At 41.3% G+C, this 16467-nt stretch overlaps 2 protein-coding genes across 2 annotated transcripts in view; one reads left to right on the forward strand and one right to left on the reverse strand.

The window, feature by feature from the left end:
- Positions 1-12168, reverse strand: part of LOC121960403 (LYR motif-containing protein 4B) — a 16836-nt gene extending 4668 nt beyond the window's left edge. Inside the window, exons 1-2 of the mRNA XM_042510075.1 lie at positions 12044-12168; positions 2686-2806 (exon numbers count right to left, since the gene is read on the reverse strand). Of these exons, the coding sequence (XP_042366009.1) occupies positions 2686-2806; positions 12044-12132 (210 nt within the window). The 5' untranslated portion in view covers positions 12133-12168. The remainder of the gene's footprint in view (positions 1-2685; positions 2807-12043) is intronic.
- A 146-nt stretch (positions 12169-12314) lies between these two features.
- The window catches only part of fars2 (phenylalanyl-tRNA synthetase 2, mitochondrial), a 75001-nt gene continuing 70848 nt past the window's right edge, over positions 12315-16467 (forward strand). Inside the window, exon 1 of the mRNA XM_042510854.1 lies at positions 12315-12406. The gene's annotated coding sequence lies outside the window, so the exon portion shown is untranslated. The remainder of the gene's footprint in view (positions 12407-16467) is intronic.

Below are 16467 nucleotides of genomic sequence, written 5' to 3' on the forward strand. Positions count from 1 at the left end.
TGTGTGTGTGTGTGTGTGTGTTCAGTGTTCAGTGTGTGTGTTTGTGTGTGTGTGTGTGTTTGGTGTGTGTGTGTGTGTGTGTGTGTTCAGTGTGTGTGTGTGTGTGTGTGTGTGTGTATGTTCAGTGTGTGTGTGTGTGTGTGTGTGTCTTCAGTGTGTGTGTCTGTGTGTGTGTGNGTGTGTGTGTGTGTTCAGTGTGTGTGTGTGTGTGTGTGTGTGCAGTGTGTGTGTGTGTGTGTGTGTGTGCAGTGTGTGTCCAGATGGATCTACACACAAACACACATAAATGATAAAGCCATAACATTATCAAGTCCAGCAGAAAGTGTGTTTCTCTAAGTGTGTGTGTGCGCGGCGGCCTCTGAAGAGCCATTCCTCACAGATTACTGCTGCTTAATGTCACCGCAATGTCACACAGCCTTCGGCCATTTTGGCTCAATTGAGATTAAATGCCACATTGGGCGGTGAGTTATACCTGCCAGGTCTGAGAGGTCGGCGTGGCGGTGGGGGGGGTGACTGGCCCCGGCCCCCGTTACGGCTCTCAGGAGGGTCGGACAGAATCGGACTCCGTCAGATCTCAGAGTTTAACAAACACACAGAGGATTTAGGACAGGTGTGTTTCTTTATCCGCAGCTTAGTCTGAATAGAAATATTCCTGACTGTTACATTTTAACTAGATGGAGCAGAAGAAATAAAAATAAAAATAAATCCTGCATAAAATAGCAAAAATAAATAAATAAATAAAATAAAAATAAATAAATATACAATAAATAGCAAGCAACATGACATTAAGTTTATTTGTCACATTGTCACAATTATAAAGGTACAACCTGACAAAAACACGCAGATAACGAGTGGAAGTCGAGCTATTTCGACATGTAAACACCTCAGTCGGACTCTAACTGGACTCAGCGGTCTGCACATTGGTAGCCTCCCTCGATGTTTCGGGATAGGGACGGTTCGTTATTTTTGAGGGGAAAGTGGTGCTGCTAAACGGGTCAGGTATTTAAAAAAAAGAAGCACTAAGGGGGGACTTGTGTTTTTAATTTTGGCTTAGGTGAGGGACAAACAGCTTGAAAAGTCAGTATTTTATATCTATTTTAAATTAAAAAGTCACACCGCAGCTGCCCCCCTCCTGTGATAAAAAAGCAAGAATAATGAATGTTTGAGATATTGTGGTTATTATTTTAGATCGATATATCTACAGGATTCGGTGCAGTTATGCTGAAATACCACATGTGCACGGCATGTAAGCTGATGACGGATAGACAGGATCCTCTGCTCTCTGCTGCAAAAACTCTGGATGCTCTGGATATCATGTTTTTCATTCAGGTTGAGACGCATATCGGATAAACAAACAATTACATCGTGGGGCCATTATAAGGAAATTCGCGGGAAAATACCAGCATGAAAACAGCAAAACACCACGGCTATACGTTACATAATTGCATGTAACCTACGGTCACGACCTGATGACAAAAAGGACCGAAGCCTTAACTTTCTGCTGCACGGAGAGTGAATGTTTTAGCTGTTGTGGCTCTTTGAACGTGGTTTTATTTTTCCTTCATTGACATTTGAAACAAGATGTTTAATCTAAAATGCACCAACGAGTCTGCCACCCCTCCTCCCCCCTCTCTCTCTGAGAACACACTGTATGGATCTGCACACGGGGGAGGAAACCTGCAGCCAGAGAGCAACAAACACAAGCAGCCTCTCCCACAACAAGCGCGTATGTTTACCCCTGTGTGTGTGTGTGTGTGTGTGTGTGTGTGTGTGTGTGTGTGTGATATAGATTTTTCCAGAAGCCTGTAGTAATGCAGCGAGGTTGTAACAAGGTGCGTATTCGTCCTCTGATGCATTTAATCCAGGAGTCAGTGTGTGGGCGAGATGCAGCGCAGAAAACACACACAACTCCAGTCAAACGGGACTCACACAGTCCACTGATGTGCAGTGTGTGTGTGTCTCATCTGCTGTCCTCTACGCTAAACATACTACAATCCTAGAAATGTCTTCAAATCCTAGATATACCCTAAAGTCTTAAATGTTCTCAAATCCTAGAAACATCCTAAAATCCCCCAAAAGAACATCCCGAAAAACAATACATGTCTTTGAATCCTGCAAATGTCCTTCAATCCGAGAAACGTACTAAATTGCTAGAAATGTAATAAAATCCAACTGTCCTAAAATCTGAGAAATGTCCTCAAATCAAACAACTGTTCCGAAATCCAAGACTTGTCCTAAAATTCTAGGAACAGCCCAAAATGTCAGAAATGCCCTTAAGTTCTAGAAATATCCCAAAATCCTAGAAACATGTGTGGAGCTGCTGCGTTTGGCCCCTGGCCCCCTGACATTTTGCAGAAGTGGCCCTTCAGCCTGTTCTGTGGTACTACGTGTTTTTTGGGTTTGTTTTTGATGTGCTCACACGTTTGTCTTTTCTTCTGCAGATGTGCTGCTTTAATCTTACAGCTGTGTTTCTCCGAGCGTCTCCCGTCAGCCGAACGGAAATCTCAGCATTAAAGTTGGGACTCCACCGTCAGTCCCGACATTTGTTTGCTAAAATGTTAAATTTACCCGTAAAAATATAAATGCAGGAAAAGACCTGACGCTGATTAAGTGTGTGTGTGTGTGTGTGTGTGTGTGTGTGTGTGTGTGTGTGTGTGTGTGTTTGTGTGTGTGTGTGTGTGTTACCTGTCTCTGTATCAGTGCCAGTGTCTGCTGTCCCTCCAGCATCAGTCTCTCCACAGTTTTTGGATCCTGCACTGTCTTGTTGGCCCTGAAGGCATCGCGCACCCGCCGCACCGCATAGGTCCTGCAATACACACACACACACACACACACACACACACACACACACACACACACAGTGTCATTTAATCCATTTACAGAGAGAAAAAACAAACAGACAGCAGCGTGCGGTAAAGAAAGCACACAGAATATAATGAAAACGACAAACGTGTGGTGTAAAAGCCCTCGGAGCGATTTCTAAAAGCAAACAACAAAACCAACAACACCGAAACCCGAACGACATCACAGGTGACAAACACGAAAACGAGAGCAGATGAAACGAGCTCAGGGCGGCAAAACAAACAACAACAACATGTGGAGTCTCTGCTGTGTCAGCAGAGACTGAGGAGGACTTCACATCAGGGGCCCAAATCTGAGCACAGCGGGCCCCCAGAGCACACTTAGTTTGGAGAGTGTAAACATACAGCAGGGACACTCGGCATGCTTTGTCTGGGGGCCACGTTTGTGAAATTTAAGGAAGCCAGGGGCCGTCACAGCGGCCCCAGTTTCTAGTATTTTGGGACATTTCTAGGATTTTAGGACATTTCTCTTATTTAAGGATTTTTCTCATATTTAAAGATTTTTCTAGGATTAAAGGATTTATTTTTTTTTTTTTTATTTTATTTTTTTAAAGATTTTAAGACTTTTTTCATATTTTGGGACATTTCTACAATTTAGGATGTTTTCAAGATTTTAGGCCATTTGTCGTATTTTAAGACATTCCTCAAAGTGTAAGCCATTTCAAAGATTTGGGATTTTGGTATTTATTTTTAGGAATTTAGGACATTTCCAGGACTTTATGACATTTCTTGGATTTCAGCGTGGTTGTTTGATTTAAGGACATTTCAAGTATTCTGGGATATTTCTAGGATTTTAGGGTGTTTTTGTATTTTGCTTCATTTCTAAGATTTTAAGACATTTCAAGGATTTTAGGACATTTCTATGATTTAAATACATTTCTAGGATTTTAGGACATTTTTAAAATTTTCGGGTGTTTCTAAGATTTTAGGATTTTTCTATTATTTTAGGACATTTCTCATATTTTGGGACATTTCTAAGATTTTAGGACATATCAAGGACTTTAGGATGCTTAAAAGTTTTTAGGACATTTTTAAGATGTTTCTAGGATTTTAGGACATTTCTAGGATTTGACCTCCTATTTTAACACGCAGTCGGTGTAAAATCTAAACATACAGACACACAGACGGCAGCGGACCTGATGTCCACAGAGTCCACAGCTCTGAACTGGGCAGGAGGAGGTAAATGAAAGCTGACAAACTGGGAGCGTTCCCTGGCAGGAGCCGCTGAGGAGAAAATGATTATTGGTTTAATTTCCAGCTCTTTTCTGCTGATAGACTCGGGCCTCATTACAGCTGGCAGCTCCTCTGATGTGGGAAACTACAACATCGACCTTGAGGAAGTTACGGCGCTGCCCGGCAAAGCCATTCATCTCGTCCGTCTGTCTGCGCGTCTCCGGCTCATTTAGGATTTAAGACAGAACCAATAAAAGTGTGATGGATCTGATTTACATGCTGAGGTTAAACACGGCGAGGAGGAGCGACGCAAGGACACGAGGGAGGAGCGATGAGGAGACAGGTTTGGGTCGGCCTGAAGGTGAGCGGAGGGAAGGAGGGAGGAGGCGAAGGATGGAGGGATCATGGAACTAATGAGAGATGAGAAGAAGAAAGAAAACATGCAAAAAGAGAAAAGAAAAGGATGAAAATCAGAAATCAGTGAGGAAGGAGAGGAAGAATGAGGGACGAAAGTTAAAACAATTCCTACATCCTAAGATACTGAGACATTTCTAGGACATTCCCAAGATTTAAGGACATTTCTATGATTGTAGGACATTTCCAGGTTTTTAGCAAGTTCGTTGGATTTTTGGACAATTCTCATATTTTAGGACATTTTTAGGATTTTAGGACATTCATCTTACTTTCAGACATTTCTAGATTTTAGGACTTTTCTCATATTTTGGGACATTTCAAGGATTTAGGGAGGTTTGCAGGACGTTGCAGGATTTAGGGTGTTTCTAGGATTTTAGGACATTTCTAGGACTTTGGGACTTTTCTCATATTTTGGGACATATCTAGAGTATTAGGACATATCTAGGATTTTAGGACTTTTATCTGTTTTTGGGACATTTGAGGGAGGAAAATGAAAAAGATGGAAAGAAATGTTAAAAGTAAAGTAAAATATGGAAGGAGGCAGAGAATGAAGTAAAGATAATGTAAAGAAAAAAATTAGACAAAGAGGAGGGGAACGGCGGAAAACGGAAAAAGGAAAGACGGGACGACAGAAGTGTGAGAGCAGAGGATCAAAGATGGAAAATAAAACAAAAAAATCCAATAAAAGAAATGAGGACACGAGGGAGAAAGGATTCAATCTAACAGAAGAAGAATGGTTTGAAAGAGAAACATTAAACGAAGGAGAAGAAGAAGGACGACTCCTCAGCAGCTGAAGGAGACGGAGCAGCTCGGAGTTTGTCATTCAAACGTCCGTCTCTCTGTGTTTTTTTTGGGAGGCCGGAGACGAGGCCTTCGGGCTCCTCCATCAAACTGACTCAGATAATGGACTCAGCGTAACGAGCTCCGCCGCTAATGAGCAAAACAAAAAGACGCAACAACAAAGAGATTACCCAAAAAAAAAAAGTGATCAACGGGTGGGAGGAGGTGACCGCCGGACGCACGTCCCGCAGCTCAGAGTCTCCTCTGGACAGGAAGTCACACGCGATGACGGAGCGGAGACTCAAAGTTTCACAAAGTCACGTTAAAAGGCTGCGTGGAGTTTGTTTAGTGACGGAGCACGTGATAAAGGTCCAGAATATCATTAAAGACGTATTTCACCGATATGAAGAGCGTCCTCACGGAAAACCGAGCCGTCTCTGCGGCAGAAAGACACAAACACTTGACCACAGAAAACCTACAACTACCAGAATGCACTGCACCACACCGATCCTGAGTAAATGATGTAATCCTCATCATCTTTCTCTTGGCTGATCTCTTCGTCATCGCTGACGCTGTGTCACTGTGACGCACATTTCACAATAAAAGCACATCTGAAAGAGGATGATATGGATCAGTTGGGATCGTTGCTCATTTAATCGATATATTGACGCTGATCAATGGATCGTTACATCCCTAATAGTAACGCACGCGTTACGTGTAGCTGAACCTGGCGACTGGGTTGCTTCTTTAAGACCAAACACATCTTTGATGTTTGATTCACTGTTTGTAACGTGACCTTATATCTGCAGGAAGTACTGCAAATATACGTTTTTATCACGTAGTTAAGATTCAAACCTCACTGAATGTTGAATGTTGAAAAGAAAAATACAATAATTCCTGCAGATTAATTTGACTTTGAAAGATTTACAGGTTGAGATGCATCATGGGAACGTGTTTTTTGAGTCTGACCTAGACTAGACTTGACCTCTGCTTTGATTTTTCTTTTTAATCTGACTTTCACAAGTTCTCAAACTTGATTAAAGTTGTGTTTTTATAATAATTACACCTGTAATTATTATTTATTTAGTTATTGTTCATTACCGACTCTCGTGTTTGGCTTTGAAACAAATACTCTTCATCTAAAGAGGCAGTGAGCCGATTCTGTGTATAATTTTCTAAAACTTGGCGTGACTGGAAACTTCAGAGGGAATTCTGTCGTATGATCTTTGGACGAGGAGAGGAGGAGACGAGATGGACGGAAAGGAAGGAGGCGAGTAAAGACAAACAGGAGGAGATCAGTTTTTCTTTGAATAGAGAGAAATGAAAACGGCAGAGAGGAGAGACAGATGGAGAGGCATCGTGACAAACAGAAAAAGAGCGACGGAGTGAGAGACTGAATTTGAGTCAGCTCACATAAAAAGACAGAAACACTGAATCAGTTTGTTATCTGATGTTGTTTTGTTGTTGTTCCTACGCAGAGAAATGACCTACTTCTGACAGAGCGCTTCTTCCTCCTCCATCTCTCCCTCCGTCCAGCACACCTGAGGGCTCGGAGCCCTGCAGGGTTTTTCAAAGGTGTTTCTAAAGGCAGACCGGCCAGTCTTTACTGGAAAATATTAAAACATTTAAACTAAGAAAAGACGCAAGTTCACTTTCTCACTGCGAATAAACCACGTGTCCTCGTACCTCGAGGACAGAATAGGTTGTTTGCCTGTGACTTTCAAAATAAAACTGGCCAATAATGGTTTTTCAGGGCCGGTAATCAATATTTGGAACCAATATTCATTTACAAGAAAAATAAAAATCTTTCGTCACTACTTAGAATTTGTTTTACAACAATCTCCAACACAAAACTGTGTTTAAATGCCTTTAGCAAATGTTTAATCAAAACTGAAACTTTCATCATCGTATACAGCAAGTTCCCGGCAACTTTTTTTTTTTGTAAAGTCGAGTAAAACTTTCAATTAAAAATGAATAAATAAAAATAACTCCCTGAGGTTTTACAAAGTTGAAGTTCCTCCCATGCTGACACTTTCTTTGCCCTTTTTAAAGACTTAATTTTATCATCAAAATAAAATGCAGATACAGATAATGAGCAAAATGCAAAATATCGGCCACGATAATTGGCCAGGCTGATAACATGACGGCTGCTGAAAAGCAGCGACAGGTGCACGTACGAACCTATTTTTGACGGTATTGTGGATTTCTATAAACTTGTATTATTTTATATCCGGAAACACATTTTGTGAGGTCACCTTGACCTTTGACCGCCAAATTCTAATCAGTTCATTGTTGAGTCCAAGTGGATGTTTGTGCCAAATCTGAAGAGATTCCCATAAGGTTTTTTTTAGATATCGCAATCACAAGGTCACCGTGACTTTGACCTTTGGCCAAAAATTTTTAACCAGTTTATCACTGATTTCACAGGGATGTTTGTGCCAAACTCACATTCACAAAACTCCCAGACAAGCCAAAAACATCACGCCTCGTGCTATGGCCAAACAAAAATAAACAACGATAACAAAAACAGTACTGGCTAAAATCTCCCTAAAATCAGACACAAACAAGCATCAGTAATACAGTGCTCAGTATCTCAGACACAAAAGGAATGTAAATAAAGAAACAAAAGAGATGAGCAACCTTTGGGAGAGCACTTCAAACACTGTTTATAACTCTGTTCAGGCACAAGTATTTTTAAGGCTTTTCAAGGTCCCGCGGACGCCCTACACTTAATTTGTTTCTCCATGAATCTCCACTAACTTCTCTTTTAATCTTTAATATATTCTCCAGCGCTCTGACTCGTTTTATTCCTCTCTGACGTTTGTGCCATCCTTCAGGGCCTCTGTTCAGCTCGATTCGTCCGTCCGTGTTTCTGTTCTCCAATCAATCCTCCCACAGCTCATCACAGAGAGCCCGATAATGCTTTTCATTTATTGTGCTGAAATAAAAACCCAAACTCTCTCGATTTGTGTTTAAATTGCATTTCTGTGTTTGTGTTCGGCTTCCTGTTATTATTAGCTGCTGCACAGATCTAATTTTCCTGCAGAGAATCATGAATGTTTCATCTCACTTCACTTTATTTCCATGTTTCTCTCTCCTCTCTCTCTTTCTGTGACAAAGCTCTCCAAATTCAGCCAAACTCTCCCACCTCTCCTCCCAGGAAGCGCTGTGAGCGTCTGCATCAGCTGTTATTGTAGTCAGACAACAAAAAACAGCCTGCAGCAACGTCTGGCATATTCAGGTCACTCCACAACAATCCAACGAGAACACCGGCTCACTGTTTCCACCACAAACTGGAGCTTCAGAGAGGGGAAGCCCGAGACGCCGCTCGAACCTGCTCCCTGCTTCCCTCATTCTTAAAAATCAAGAAACTGTGTTTGTCACAAAGACGCCAGCAACAGGACAAACATCAGCTGCAGTTCTCTCCACAGCACCAGCAAAGGTGTTTCTGATGCAGGACGCAAGACTGCAACAGATAACATGACTCCGACACTCAGCTTTTGAACATGAAACACAGAAAATAACATTTGAATTTTTCTTCTCCAAATAAAACAAGAAAATTACTGTGTCCTACTCTTACCTTTTCAGACACTGCATTGGTTTTTATACGCCGACTTTTTTTAACACTTGTTTTTGAAAACGTGATGATTTTAAGATATATCTGTTTTATTTTGCTGCCTTTGGGTGTGGAATTTGAAAAATGTTTTAAATATTATGTTTATAATTCTAAATATTATCATCATACTTTTTAAATTATTATCAATTTAATATACGAGGTCCATGAGGCGGTGCACCGGACCAGGCGGGTGGATCTCATGTTATTTGGACCACCAGCAGGAGCAGGAGGAGGAGGAGGAGGAGGAGGAAGAGAGGAGGAAGAGGAGGAGGATGAGGCCATTTCTCATCTGGCCGTTCAATAATTCAACACAGCGGCAGCCCGCATGAAGGCTAGCAGGGAGCGGTGGCTCTCTGATGTCCGTGCAGAGCGCCGAGTGTTGTGACAGTTGAAGATGCTGTCCCAACCTCACCCCAAACACACACACACACACACACACACACACACACACACACACACACACACACACACACACACACACACACACACACACACACACAGAGGCAGGTTACTCAAACGCTGACGATGAGTGTGCTGCTTCACGAGTTCGGCTCCTAACGTTATATATAAAGAAATTCAGTTAAATAATTTTAATATATATAAATAAAACTGTGCTCCGACTGCTTGTGGACGCCACTTTTACACCAGAGTTTGTGCCGTTATTCTGCATCCTGCATCGCCTTAAAGATAAGATGATCCTTTATTAGTCCCACAGCGGGGAAACCTGCAGTGTTGCAGCAGCTATGAGGTACAGGAAATTACAAATGTAAAAACATATTGAATAGTAAAAAAACAAGGTGCCAAGAATAAGAAAAAAAGGTGCAAAATAGTAACATAAAGTTACAAGGTGCCAACAACTCACACACCACAGCAACCGAGTGAAATTCATCCTCAGAGCTGCTGCCAACTTTCCTCAAGGTGAAGCCAGGTGGAAGGACTGTAGCAGTGATACTCAACTCACAGGCCGAATCTGGCCCCTGATAGGGCCCCTGGTGGCCCCCAGACCATTTTCTAATTAACAGTAAAAATAAAGTGATTCACACTCTGAATTTTTTTGTCCTTTTAGTCTCCATCAGGTGTCAGAGAGCATAAAACAGCATCAACATAGAGCTTGTTAGTCAAAAAAAGAGCCACTGGAGGATCCCCCACACCCCCGACAGAGGACACAGCTGAGACACTGATGTCCTAAAATACTAGAAACATACTAAAATCCGAGAAACATTAAAGATTTTGAGAAATGTCCTAAAATCTGAGAAATGTTCAGATCCTAGAAACATTTAAAAACTCTGGAAATTTCCTAAAATCCCAGAAATGTCTGGGAAAAAAATCTGAGAAATGTCTTAAAAACCTAGAAATGTCTGATTATCCTACAAATACCCTAAAATCCTACAAACATGAATGGGGCTGCTGTGACTGGCCCCTGGCCCCCTGCTGCAAAAGAGGCCCCCAAGCAAAACCAGTTGAGTATCCCTGGAATTTAAGGTGGCTAATTATAGTCTCATGTGCATGTGTATGTAATTTTTTATTTTTTTTTTATAATTATTTTTTTAACTTCTGTTTGACAACAGAAAAAATGCACAAAATGATAAATCAGTTGATAAAAAAACAGGTCAAAGACTTCAAGTAGAATTTGGGAGAAGTTGGTTTTCATAATAAAAACAAATTCTCCTAAAACAGAAACACTGAGGACAAAATAAATCACTTCATCACCACAATAATATCTGACGGAGCTCCGAGAGGAATATTCATCCAGCCCACACTGGTAATTTTGGATTTCACAGGACTTTAACAGACAAACGAGGTGAAGCAGCAGCAGAGGAGAAGCTCCATCAGCTGGACTGCAGAAAACAAACGCAGAGGGATCAACCAAAACGCAGGTCGATACAAACGACGTCAGACACACCGCATCAAAAACACACGGCTGCAGCTTCGGCAGATTAAACTCGATATTAATCACATCGCCGTCTGAAGCAAACAGTATCAGCGGAGAGGGCGGCGGGCCGGGATCGATTCCCCAAAATACAAAGCAGGGCGAGTCGCACTCAGTTAGGCCGAGCACGCTGAGGCACGCGCTAACCAGGTCAGAGGGCCGCGGCTAACGGGGACACGGACACACACACACACACACACACACACACACACACACACACAGCTGCACACACATACACCCCCCCACACACAGGTGCACACACACACACACACACACACACACACACACTCACACACAAACTAGTGCGCGCACACACACACAGCTGCGCACACCCTCACACAGGTGCACACGCGCGCGCACACACACCCACTACACACAAACACACAGTGCTACATGCACACACATACAGTACTACTACTACTACAAGCTCTGCTGCGCGCGTGCACACGCACGCACACACACACAAACTGCTGCACATACAAACACACACTGTTGTACGTCTCAGTAGATATCTGAAGCATATTTAACCCTTCAGTGACTGTTTGTCTCATTTTAGTCTCTTTTCTTCTTCCTGTTGTGATAACTGTGTGTGTGTTGATGCATGTGTCCTAAATGTAGTCCAGATTGTGTATTTGAGTGTAATCAGTGAATTTGCAGCTCAGCTCCTACAATAAGTCTAAAATACACTGTGGAAACTAAATAGTTACATTCAGACTGTTCAGGTCAAAAAGAGACATTCAGTGAATTATTATTATTTATAAATTACCTGTTATTGTGATATTTAAGTTGAACTTTACTGTCCCACAGAGCAGCTCTAAAAAAGACAACCCTGAATTATAAACACAACATAAAACAGGACGTTAGGATGTCAGGAGTAAAGAGTGATGTAAATCCTGAGCATTATTGAGACTTTTTATAAAACGGATTTAAGACATTTTGACGCCAATTAAGGTCTTTTTTTTTTTAAGTTTTGTGGATTAAATGGCTGTCGAGATTTTTTTTAGGATAGGCGGGAAACCCTGAGGAAGCGTCAGAGTTTGTACAGTTATGAATAAATTGATCTTCGGGGTGTTTTTAAGTTAAAATTGTGATTTTTTTGGATGTTTTTTTTGCTCTGTGAGCGTTTAGTAACGGCTGTGACGTCACGGCGGCTGATGTAAACACAGCCGTTAGCCGTTAGCACGCCGTTAGCATGCCTCTTCCCGCCAATGACAGCCGCTTCAAACGGCCCCGCAGGTGCGTTCACGCGCGTCGCACGTCATCTCTCACCTGTAGTTGTACGAGGGGAACTTGTAGCTCTCCGTCAGCATCATCCTGTACAGCGAGATCACCTGTGCGCGTGAGGACGCCGCCATCATGCTGCCAGTCCGGCTGCTGCTTGACCGTTTAAAACTCAGGACCCCGAAATGACGCGTGTCCGCAGCGCGCCTGAACAAAAACACACCTCTTTTCTTATTTATTTTATTCTCTCCTGTCATGATTTTAAGTGTTATATTGAGATACTGTACTCTCAGAAATAAAGATAAAAATCAAAATATTTGAATACATTTCGAAGAGGGTTTAAAGTACAGTAGACACTCAGGCGCGCCCCCGCCTGCTGAGTGTCAGTCCAACGCTGCAGTGAGACAGAAGGTGAGTTAGCTTTGCTCATTTTAACCTCCTAAAAATGCACTTTTTAACAATAACGACACGTTTTAGTGAATGGACGATGTTATGAGGGGAAAGCGGCTCACTTTAGGACTCAAAGCGGCCGCGTGTCGCCTCACACGGCGGTGTTTTTCCCTCCAAAACGTGCTTGTTTTGAGGCAGCATGTTGTACAAACTGAGCTGCAGCTCTGAAGTCAGACTGATTTCAGTGTTTTAAAGAGTTAAATATTTATGGCCTCGATACATATCACACTTCAGAATATCCCAAAAGTGCATGTTTGTTATCAGGCACGCACGTGAGGTAACCATGTGCACGTGTGTGGTTTCTTTTAATGACCTTCCTGTTAATTTACCTGATCAGAGTGAGCTCACCTTGACTCTGTGGTGAAGTATTTACATCATTTACTGCAGTAAAAGTACTAAAGACACACCGTACAAGTACTGTTACAAGCCAAAGTCCTGCATTTGAAGTCGTCCTTCGGGAAGTATTTAGTACAATCAGGTAAAATAGTCTAAAAGTTTTAAAATGCTGCAGTTATATTTCACTCATTCAGATAAAAAGACAAAACAAAACCAAAAAAACCCTTAAATAAAAAAACCCTTTGGGACCTCTTTAGGGTTTAAGGGTGTTTCTAAGACTTTAGTAGCTTTCTCAAATTATTATTTTTTACTCTTAGTCCTTAATTTTTGAATATTAATATTAATATTTTCAAAATGTGGCCGTTATATATCACTCACTCTTGAAAATAGGGACAAAACAAACAAACAAAAAATCCTTAAAATTATAACTTATCAACACACTCATTGCTTGTGCTATTTTTTTTTTTTTTTTTTTTTTTTTTAGGATTTGTTTCTTGGATTTTAGGAGGTTTTTAAGATTGTTTCTACAGTTTTTGAATGTTTACAGGATTTCAGGACATTTTGGGGATTATAAGACATTTTTTTTTAGAGTTTAAGGGCATTTATAAGATTTTAGGAAGTTTCTCACATTGAAGGAGTTTTTAGGATCCTAGGACATTTCTAGGATCTTTTCTAGGATTTGAGCTTATTTTTGGATTTGAATACATGTCTCAGATTTCAGGATGTTTTGGGGATTTTAGGAGATTTCTCAGATTTTAGTATGTTTCTACGATTTTAGGACCTTTTCAGGATTTTAGGACTTTTTAGGACATTTTTATCGTTTAAAGACTAGGAGTTTGACCTTTGGACTCAACTCGGCAGCGTGTCACCTCACATGGTGGTTTATTTTCCCCAAACGGTGCTTGTTTAGGGCAGCATTTTCTGCCACAAAAACATTCCTCACAGAGCTGCAGCTTTAAAGGCAGACTGTTTTGTACTGGTGGTGCATGCTGTGCACTACATACAATAAGTTTAATAGAAAGAGGAGCACTTGTATTTATGAAGGTGTTAAAAAAAACAACAGAAAAAATGACTTAAACCTCTAAAAAAAGCTTTGCATTATGGATTAATGGTTTTTTACTGGACCTTTATCACCATATTTTCTGCACTATGTTTTGTGTGTAGATATCTTAAATCACAAAGTAACTTGCTGTGAGATAAATGTAGTGCGGTGAAAAGAACAATATTTACCTCTGGAGCAGTTACCTCCTTATGAGCCACATTTTTATAAAAAATAAAACCCTTTAAAGTGTTCTTGTAAGTTATTTCTAACGTGTTTTCAGTGTTTTTTATAATCACATCATATCAAGTGTTCGCAGAGCGAAACATGACGAGGGTCAGAGAGGACATTTGTATTTAGAGTGGACATTTGTCTCGTTAGAGAGGACAACACAGATGCTCTGTCACACAATCATTAATACAGACTCATCGTTCAGTGTGTGTGTGTGTGTGTGTGTGTGTGTGCGTGCGTGCGTGCGTACAGTATGCTCTTTAGCAGTGGATGTGTGAAAGGTCAGAGACACATCCTGTTTGTTGATGTCCTGCTGTCTTTCAGTGTAAAGGTCAATGGCACTGCTGTGTGTGTGTGTGTGTGTGTGTGTGTTGCAGTGATTGTGTTTACGCTGTGTGTCTTTGGGTAAATGCTGACCACAGAGTGTGTGTGTTGGTAAAAACTCGGTTACGGCTCGGTTCTGCCTGACTCGACTTGTTTTTTATTTTATTTACATTTTTTGTTAGTTTGCGCTGTGGACAGTACCTGGTCATTTTTTGGTAAAACCTCAGTCGAGGTTAAAGTCAACAGAAACTGCAGTTATTTTATTCACTTTACCTAGATTTTGAAAAATGCCATACATGTGTGACTTTAAGACATTTCTGGGATTTGAGGACATTTCTCCGAGTCTTGGACGTTTCTAGGATTTCATGATGTTTCCATGGTTTTAGGATGTTTCTGGGATTTTAGGACAATTCTAGGATTTTAGGTAATTTCTCAGATTTTTGGGCATTTTTTTAAACTTAAGAATGTTTCTGGGATTTTAGGGCAATTCTTGAATTTGAGGTCATTTCTAGGATTTTTGGACATTTTAAGGATTTCTTTTTTACATCGTTTTTACGATCTTGGAACATTTCTAGGATTTAGGAAGTTTTGGAGATTTTTCAGATTTTAGTATTTGTCTCAATTTGAGGACGTTTCTTTGAGTTTTGGACGTTTTTTTGGATTTTGAGACATTACTGGGATTTCAAGGACTTAAGGATGTTTTAAGGATTTTAGGATGATTTTAAGGTCTTTGGATGTTTCTAGGATTTTAAGACGTTTTAGGATTTTAGATTGGATTTAGATTTGGCTGACGGGCCGTAATTAGAGTGTAATGCTGGAAACAATGACTTTTTTTTATAACTTAAAAACAGCTGACTGAGGCTTTTTATTGAATGGTCGCTCCGTTCACTCAAATCAAAAGTGTTCAAAATCAGCGAGCCACAGGGACTCACCTGCACCTCATAAAGGTTTGACACAAAATGTGGCAGAAAATTAGTCTTGGGGTTTATATATATATGTATATATATCCTTTATTTAAGCAGGTAAACGACTCACTGAGATTTCAAATCTCTTGACCTGGCAAAGAGGGCAGCTTAAAACAAGGTTACAACAATAAATACAGACAGACAAATGCAGCTACCACACAATACAAAGAGCGAGCACAATCTCCGGCTAAAATGCGAAAAGGTGCAATCATCAGGTTTCAGTTTTCGTTGGAGTAGCAGTCACATTGACCAATAGCGCTATTTTCTGGACCTTTTAAACGTGACTTAAATTCTCCCGTCGGGATCAGCTCAGACAGTTTTAAGTCCTTCTGGTCTGGGTTTGCAGATTTCAACGATGGACTCTTCCCAGCTCAAACTTAAAACACACAAATATTTCTAGTATGTGTTCTTTTTGTCTGTGAAGATTTTAGTTTTATTTCAGTTCAAGTTGATCGCCAACAACTTTGAGGGAAACCTCCCCGCATGGGTCTGAAGACAGCGAGCGTTTGATAGTGAAGCAGCCGTCGTGACGCTGGATTGAGAGACTGGATAAAAAGCATTTAGCGGCTCAGTGTGAACAGTGACACTGACAGCAGCGTCTGTTGATCTGCCGGATTCACACTGAAAGCTCCGGTGAGACGCAGAGAGTTCGTCCAGTCAGCCGGGACTGAGGGAAAATCCTCCTTTATTGATCTGTCGCTCCTGCAGAGCCGTCCATCAGTCAGCTGGCTCTGCGGGGACACACGGCGCTCTTCTGCTATACCTGTGAGGACTCGTTGACATCATCCGTTCCCCGAAACACTCGCAGGCCTTCAGTCAGCGGCTCAGACTGTGTGACAGCTCTGTCTCTGCACAACTTCAAAACTCCCACACCAGGAGCTTCAAGAGCCAAAAACCATACTTTACAAACCTTAATGGTAAAAAAAGACATGCAAATGTCGACTGTAGTCCACAACCTGAAGACGACGAGTATTTTATAATGTGGACAAAAAGAGCGCTCAGGTCGGAAAGTGACCCAGTATGGGCCAACATCCTGAGTTCACGTATAAAGCTGTAAAGATTCGCAGGCTTGAGGAAAAAAAAGTTTGGAGATTATTTTAACCCTCTGAAACATGAGCAAAGTGGCT

The sequence above is a fragment of the Plectropomus leopardus genome, chromosome 21 (genome assembly GCF_008729295.1).
Source record: "Plectropomus leopardus isolate mb chromosome 21, YSFRI_Pleo_2.0, whole genome shotgun sequence".
In the NCBI taxonomy this organism is placed as follows: domain Eukaryota; kingdom Metazoa; phylum Chordata; class Actinopteri; order Perciformes; family Serranidae; genus Plectropomus; species Plectropomus leopardus.